The 8,672-nt window shown below is 41.1% G+C and overlaps 1 protein-coding gene and 1 long non-coding RNA gene across 3 annotated transcripts in view; one reads left to right on the plus strand and one right to left on the minus strand.

Moving 5' to 3' along the window:
• IL7 (interleukin 7) overlaps positions 1 to 7,652 on the minus strand; it is a 51,565-nt gene extending 43,913 nt beyond the window's left edge. For both annotated transcript variants that reach the window (XM_043484119.1, XM_043484118.1), the window contains exons 1-2: positions 7,349 to 7,652; positions 1,264 to 1,397 (exon numbers count right to left, since the gene is read on the minus strand). In XM_043484119.1, the coding sequence (XP_043340054.1) occupies positions 1,264 to 1,397; positions 7,349 to 7,358 (144 nt within the window). In that variant the 5' untranslated portion in view covers positions 7,359 to 7,652. The remainder of the gene's footprint in view (positions 1 to 1,263; positions 1,398 to 7,348) is intronic.
• On the plus strand, positions 7,344 to 8,321 carry LOC122451350. The gene is made up of 2 exons (XR_006272376.1): positions 7,344 to 7,477; positions 7,650 to 8,321. It is a non-coding gene; the product is annotated as an uncharacterized LOC122451350 (long non-coding RNA).
• Positions 8,322 to 8,672: the final 351 nt, after the last annotated feature.

Below are 8,672 nucleotides of genomic sequence, written 5' to 3' on the forward strand. Positions count from 1 at the left end.
GAGTTGAAAATGAATGTCCACACAAAACCCTGCACACGAATGTTTGTAGAAGTTTTATTCATAATTGTCAAAAGTTAGAAGCAACCAAGACATATCCTTCAATCAGTGAATGGAGACACAAACTGTAGTACATCCATTCGATGGAATTTTATTCAACAATAAAATGAAATGAGCTATCAAGCCACAAAGTCAGGGAAGAACCTTAAATACCCATTGCTAAATCAAAGAATCCAGTCTAAAAAAGCTACAAACTGCATGATTCTAACTATATGACATTTTGAGAGGCTAACCGCAGAGACCATAAACAGATCTGTGGTTGCTGTGGGTTCAGAGGAGGGAGGGAAGCATGAATCAGTGGAGCACAGGGAATTTTTAAGGATAGTGAAACTATTTGCATGATTCTGTCATGGTGGATACAGGACATTACTCATTTGTCAAAACCCATAAAACTGTGCAACACAAGAAGCAAACCCTAATGTCAGCTATGGGATTTAGTTAATAATGATCTATCAATATTGGTTCATCAACTCTAACTAATGTACCACACAAATGCAAGATGTTAATTACAGGGGAAATTGTACAGAGGGAGGGTGGGTATGTGGGAATTCTCTACATTCTCCTCAACTTTTCTGTAAACCTAAAACTACCCTAAAGAATAATAGCTGTTATCAAAAAATGTCCAAAGTAAGTGAAAAATGCCACAGCAAATTATACATATATATATATATATATGTATAAAATACTTAAGTATATGCCTATACATGCATTCAGATAAAATAACTATACATCTCTTTCTCTTCATGATAATTTTTCAATCTTAGTTCCCTGACCAGGGATCAAACACATTCCCCTGTAGTGGAAGCATGAAGTCTTACCACTGGACTGCCAGGGAAATCCCTTCATGATAAATTTTAAACATTATATTCTGCTATTTTCCTTCTTCTAATATAATGCATTTATATGGACTGTCAATGGAAGGTGAGGAAATGCAGAGAGTTATGCTAAATTAAGTTCAGAAAAATTTTGGTAGTGAAGGGAACTAGGATTGATGAGTCTGAGGGCTAGGAAAGAATTCTTTTTAAAGGATATAATGATGCCAACTCTAAAAAAAAAGATACTGTTAGCCCCCATTCACTTTTATTCTTTAGTTATTTCACTGTCTTTCAAGGAATATAAGTAAATACTAAAAATATAAAACTGCATACCAACAGTACATATAAAATTTTGCCAATGAGTTAAAATGTGAGGAAAAGAAACACATACCAAGTCATCGATGTTGACCATTAGAACATTCTGATATGCTCCACCGTCTTTACCGTTAATGTCACAATCAGATGATGCTACTGGCAACAGAACAAGGATCAGGGGAGGAATTCCAAAGATATACCTAAAAGAAACTGAATTCAACAGTAAGTAAGAATCAGCCAAATGTTTTAAGTCATATTATATCATCTGATGGCAGTGTTTCAACTGGCCTGACCACTAATTTCTAAGAATTTTTAAAATGTATCTTGCTTCTGCAGAGTGTAGGAAAAAACTCCAAAGTTCAGTATTATGTAACAGCCAAAGTAAGACAATATTTTAGAGTCTAGGTTTCTTTCATTTTAATTCAGATATAACTTTGGGATAGTGCAGAACAGGTGTGATGACAGCAAAGTCTCTTTGCTCCGTCGACAGAAAAACAGGTAAACTATAGGTTAAAAATTAGAAATTCTTGAAAGTTTATGATCTACGGCACATGACTGTATATTTATGTAAAACTTGGTGGCTGATCAAGTGTCCAGCTGTTTCCTGGAGGCAACATTGCAGGAGGTTTATCTCCACGGTACGACACTATGATTATATTCTTTCTTTTTAATAATGGACCTTAGAAGACTTACCTTTCCCAGAACTGGCACAAAGTTGACATTTATATTATAAGACTCCTTATCTTTTCAGTATCTTCTATTTCTAAATGCCCAGAGACCCATATTCTCTTCAAACACAGCCCTGTTTAGCTTCTTGACATGTTAGGAAAACAATAAATGAATTCATACCCTGTTAATGAATTATTTATATCTGTTTTTAAATAAGTGTTCTTAATTAGGGGCATTTTTTAATCAAAAGGGATGAAATTATAAATGACATCATTTTTGGCAATAGTAATACACTGATAGAAAGCCAGTGATTCCCTGAGGCATTAAAATCTGGTTTTATGGGGACTTATTGTATTTCTTCACAAGCTTTCCAGAGTGCCTTGTTTGCATCTTTCTGTAAACTATTGAGTATTGATGACAATGTATTTCCTGTGACTTTCACCAGTGAACTTTAACTATTCTCCTTGAGTGGAAGACTACTCCTGATTAAGATTACCAACAATGCTGCTTGGCACCCAAGGAACTAAAGACTGTCAAATATATCATAAACTTCCTGATAATCTATTACATCATTATCTGTCATACAAAAGTGAGTAGCTCTCCCCATTAAATTATGCGCCGTTAGTGACCCATATATTTACAATAGAGAATGTAGACTGGGTAGCAGATAGAGGAACAAACATGAATCTCACATCGAATCTTCATATGTCACTGACATTGAAAAAGGTAAGAAAAACGAAATGAGAGGCAGAATCTACTCAAGGCTCTGACACTAAGTTTCTGTAGGCATGATGAGCAAGAATTCACTTAGGACATTAACAATGATGATGATGCTAGTTACCTTGAACTGAGTACCTGTCATGTACCATCAGTGCCTTATACTTACTGTCTCTAAAGATCAAAGGGTCCTCCAGGTAGTTAATCTTTTTGTTAAACATAAATAGGAGGTGCCAGGTCTGGATTCTCTCCTGAGCCGATTGATTCACCAGGATTTGATCATAAATGCCCATAACCTTTCTAAAAAATAATTTTATCTATTTATTTACTTTTGGCTGTGTGGGTTTTCTTTGCTGCGTGGGCTTTTTCCTAGTTGCGGAGCACAGGTTTCTCATTGCTATGACTTCTCTTGTTGAACAGCACCAGCTCTAGGGTGCACGGGCTTTAGTAGTTGTGGTCCCCGGGCTCTGGAGCACAGATTCAATAGCTGCAGTGCACGGGCTTAGTTGCTCTGAGACATGTGGGATCTTCCCAGATCAGGGATTGAACTCATGACTCCTGCATCAGTAGGTGGATTCTTTACCATTGAGCCACCAGAGAAGCCTACCCATAATCTTTTGATAACATGTCATCATTTTGGTCTAAATGAAAACTACCTCCATGTTCTATTATCTATCTCCACCTCTCCTTCTTCTACTATTGTCTCTCCCACCTTAAGATTCTCAGACAATGAGAATTGCTAATTATTTAGCGTCCTAACTTTGTAATGAGGTTTGTATAGATAGTGCAGAGCCAAACTTTTTCTTTTCTCTGTCATCTTAAAGGTGTCTGGCAGGGATACTTCAGGAGGAATAGAGGATAAGGAAAGTTTATACAGCATATAACTTGAAATGAGCATTAAAGGAATATTAACAACATAATTAAATATTAGAATGAAAAAGAGACATTTTTACTATTGTATATAAATGTTATTTCAAAGGTCCACATTTTACACTTTGATTTAGGAGGCAGTTTTATTTTTTCTGAGCACTAGTTATTGTGCCCTCTTCACTCCAAATTTCAGTAATGAGTGCTCCCAAAATTCACATTGATCCATTTGGTCATTGGATGGTATTTTATCAATGCTTTCAAATGATGACTTAGTGGGAAATTAAGTCTTTTTTGTGCAATTCTAAAACAATATTTGCCTTATCTGTAAACAGTGTCTTTGGTTGCCACTATTGTTGTTAAATAGGTCAGCCCTGGGCTTCCCTGGTGGCTTGGCAGTAAAGAATCCATCTGCAATGCAAGAGACATGGGTTCAATCCCTGGGTTGGGAAGATCCCCTGGAGAAGAAAATGTCAACTCACTCCAGTATGCTTGCCTGGGAAATCCCATGGACAGAGGATCGTGGCAGGCTACAGTCCACAGGACCAAAAAAGAGTCAGACATGACTTATGAATTAAACCACCACCAGCAGCTCAGCTCCAGATAGCCTAGGGCAACACAAAGCACAGAGGGAGACTTGGGGGTTAGTCTTGGTGCAGAAATGGGTTAAGAGACCAATTGAAGGACAGAGCATCTCAAAATCTTCACTTGCCTAATTTGTGAAATGAAAACCTCAAACTAAATGATCCCTTGATGTCCCTTTCAACTCATAAGCACCTTAACTCTAAGAATCTACTTAGCCATCCAAACACAGCAACTCTTTAAACTTGAAATTCCCTGGTGAACAATGTTGCAAATACATTCCTGTGTTTCAAACCCATGTCTCAGAAGTTCCTAGATTTCTCATTAATGACTTGCTTTCATCTGAAGTCTTTTCTCCATACCACATAGAGAATAACTTATTAACATTGCCTAGTTTGAGCCTGCTTTTGACATTGTTGTCACAATAGGAAAGGGCTCTGCTTTTATTTTTAGATTATGCATAGAATACCAACTCCATCTACCACCACCCGCCCCCCCACCTTGACCTTTCCCTTAGGTTACAAAAAAAGATAAACCATAAAGAATAATGCAAGGCAAGCTTGGGCTTGTGGAATTTTCTTTAGATTTCCTGAAGGGATTGAAACTGGAGAATTTGTTTTCAGTAGGGAATTTGGTTAAACCAGAATGATGGCTGTCTAAAAAAGTCTTGTTGGTTTTTAAATTAAGCCAAATAATACATTCAATCCTCAGATGCTTAAGTTATGGGGTCAGAGTGAACATAAACAAATTAGTTTCTATAATCCTTCAAATCCAATCTTTAATTACTGTTTAAGACCAATCAGTGTTTATTGACTATCTGCTGTACACATTACATAGACCTATTTTCACTGGAATTTTTAAGACACAGTCAACAGATATTCAGGATGGAATGAAAGACATTATCTGAATATATAAGATTTGGCTTTAGTATAAGTAGTTGGCATAAGCAAATGAGTGAATAAAGAAAAAGTTAATAAACAGTAGGAAATAACCATATGTTATATGAAAACCAGCTTTTTAAGGTTCTAAAATGAATTTTATGTTCACACAAAGAATTCTAATATTTGCCACAAACATATTGATTGGATTATAAATTCTATCCATAAGTCCTGTGATAAATAGCAGATAAAGACATTTCTGAAGCCACCCTATAATACTATATACAGTATTTCATTTAATCCCATAACCATTTCTTGAGGTAAACACTATCAATTGCTAAACATTTTGGCAGATGGAAAATCTGGGGCCCAAATTTTTCCCCAGATAAAACGAGTTTTGTAAGAGGCAGGATTCAAATCCAAGATTGTTAGGTTGAAAAGTCTAGAAACTAAGCTTTTCGCCACTGAGCTACACTGCTTCCTATAAAAACAACTGCATGTGTATCCTCAAGGGAAATGTACAAAAACCCCATCTTTCTCCACATGAAACTCACTGTGGTGCTTCCTTGGCCAAGCTCTGAAACATTGCACCACATACTCCTATTTCAGGGGAAAAAAGACATTGATTGCTTGGTTTTATTACATTAGGGTATGTGTCACAGGTGCAGCCAGAAAAAAAAAAATCTCACATCTCAGTGAAATCAATATGTAAGGTGGTCCTACAAAGTAACCTCTTCCATTTTTGTCTAAGGTATTTGAGCATTGTTATGATGCCCTGTGTAATTATCTTTAAATTTGTTCAGGCTTTCTAATCTTCCTTAGTTCTCCATTTGTACCACTTATTCCACTTTTGGGTCCTCAAATAATTAAATTATCAAAACTAGAGAGCACAATCATCAAGGACTACAAAGGAGGTCCTCAACTACTTCAACTGCCAAAAGAAGTGTCAAAGTGAAAGGATAAAAAGTAATGAAACCTCTAATGAAATCTATTGGAACAAACTGCAGATAGCCACTTAGAGTAATTATTATTAGGAATTTAGAATTCTCATATTTTGGTTGCTAATAACTTATGCTACATGATTAGTGTAGATATTCAGGAAATAGAGGCTCCTTGTCGGTAATGGACACCTTAGCTTCCTCCCCTTGTTTTACCACTCACTCTAGATCAGAGGTGATGGGAGGATCAGAACTGGGAGCCATCCAGAAAGAAGCAATTGCAGGAGATCCGTGGGCATTGTAAGGAAAACAGGAATATACCTAATTCCTAATTCTATATTAAACTTCTAGAGGAGGCCCATTAAGAATTCTCTATACTCTAAACCCTACTCCTTTATTTTTGTTACTGATCAGGTACTTCTGGGCTATGTCAATTTTGATGCTTGAATACCTGTGAGTGGGCAAAAATTTCTTCTAATCTAAAAGTGCAGCCAGGAAAGGCATCAAACACGAGAACAACCTCCTGTCTATTCTGGCCCCCTCTCCCATTCGTCTACTTTTGATAGAGGAAGTATTTACTGTAAAACAGCAGAATTTTCCTCAGCCGATCCCTCCCTAATCACATCTCCCCTCCCCCCAAACTCCCCAGCACACCTTTTTTTTTTTTAATTTTTCCTAGTCAACTTTTGGACTCTTTATACTAGCCATATGGTTGCTAATGCCATCGCTTCAACTCTGTCCCTGTCCATTTTAAATTCGTATTCCACACAAGTAAAATCTAGTCGATCTCAGCAAGGGTCTAAAATGTAGAATTATGCCTGTTAATTCTGCCTCCGTCAAGAAGCACCCATACAGAAAAAAACAAAACAAAACAAAACCCAAAGTGGCCCTTCTCGGTCCCAGCCCGGAGCACTTGGTTTCCCAGCAAAAGACACTGGGTACAGCCCCAGTCGGAAACTCCCAGCCTCACTGGGTGAAAACGGGGTTTTCCGGAGACCTGTCCCTCTGGGGTTTAAAAGCGTGTCCCGTGGGAGCTTCGCTTTCACTTCTCTAAGGACTTGGAGCTGCAAGAGCCCACATCCTCGCAGATCCCGGGGCGCCGGTGAGTATCCCGGCGCGGCCAGAAGCCCGGGGTGGGTGGGTTGGGCGTTCGGTTGACAGCGGGCGGCGCTGGCTCGGGGAGAAGGACGGGGCGCATTGCTACCCCGGGACCTGGGCGCGGACTGCCACCGCTGAACGGCCCCGAGGCTGCAGCGCCGGGTCTCGGGGACAGAGGGCCGGCGTCGGGGACCAAGGCTCCCACGCAGCCTGCCAGGTGCAGGTGGCAATGGGCCAGGGTACTCGGGCGCGGCCGCCGGCTGCCCCGGGGCAGAGCCCGGCTCTCCGCAGGTCCAAAGTGCAAGGCCAGGCTGTTCCCGGACGCGCCTGGGCGCGGGGCCCCGCAGCGCGTCCCAGAATCCCCGGGCGTGCCGGGCGCGCGAATTTCTGCGCCCGAGAAAGGAGCGCTTACCATGGAACATGGTCTGCGGGAGGCGGGCTTGGTCATGATGACCGCAACTGCAGCAGGAGCACGCTCTCACCGCCCATAGTCACTCCCAGGACCCTGGTCTTCCGCGGAGTTACCGGGAGTCCGCGCCGGGTAGGGCCGTCTCTGTCGCTGGTTCCTCCTACCCACGCCGAGCCTGCTGTTTCATCCATCCCAAGGGGGGCGGCACACACCAGGGCCCGGCTCTGCGCTTTGCCTTTCCCATAACTTCCGTAGGATCAGCCGGCAGTGTACTTTCAGTTTCTACTTTGCGCTTGGTCTGCAGGTTCGATCTCCAAGTTAATCACTGGGGCGCCTTCACAGCACCCCCCGCCTCCCTTCTCCTGGTCACCTGCGTCCTCCCCGAGCGCTTCCCGTGCGCCTGGACCAGAGGAGCGCGCGGATTCCCAAAGCACCGCAGGAGCAATGACTTGGTCTTCTGATTCCGGGCGATTTGAGGCAAAAGACTTCCCAGATGACCTCTAGCCGCCTTGGCAAAGTTAGGCGACTAGGATCTAAAAGCATCGGTTGCTAATGAGTCCACAGAAGCCGCAAATGTGTGGGGCGAGAGCTGGGTTATTAGCGGGAGCCAGCGAGGAGGCGTAGCAGCTCTTGCCGCAGATGTGGTGGTGGACGATGCCAAGCCCTCTTGCTTAAAAAAAAAAAAAAAAAGGAAGTAAAGAATGATGAATGATTAAGAGGGCCATGGGCCACTCCCTCGGCCTCTCTAACCTCTCTTGGTCTCTTTCCTCTCTGTCTTTTGTACATGCACCTGCCCAGGTGGGATCTCAAAGGAAAATAAAACGGTGGGTCAGTCTCCTCTGGTGAGAGCTATCTTTGGACCTAGAAATTAAAGCCCAAATTAGGCAGAGAAAGTGGAGACTGATAATAGCTCCTAATAATGTCTCCCACTTGTGCTACCACTAAATTGGTTAATAAATCAAATTATCCATCTTGACTGTGTGTTACAGAAGCGATCTTTTTTTTTCTACACCTGAATTATTTAGATATTTTCTGTCTTGGTTCGGTTTCTGATATTCTGCAGAAACCCTGCTTAAATGAAGGTGGGTGATGTAAAGAAATAACAGTGATAATAATATTATGGCTATCATTTACCTAGCATTTGTTCTGTACCAGTATTGTGCTAATCCTTTTATATATGTCATCTCAGGCAAACTTTTCTCTGTGGTAGATAATTTTGTGGGAACTAAGACGTCCTTAAGTATCTGCCCGAATTCACTCCGCTGGTTAGTAACAAATGTGGGACACAAACCTACTGTAAATCAGCTCTAGAGTCCCCACTCGGAAA

The sequence above is a fragment of the Cervus canadensis genome, chromosome 12 (assembly GCF_019320065.1).
Source record: "Cervus canadensis isolate Bull #8, Minnesota chromosome 12, ASM1932006v1, whole genome shotgun sequence".
Classification (NCBI taxonomy): Eukaryota; Metazoa; Chordata; class Mammalia; order Artiodactyla; family Cervidae; genus Cervus; species Cervus canadensis.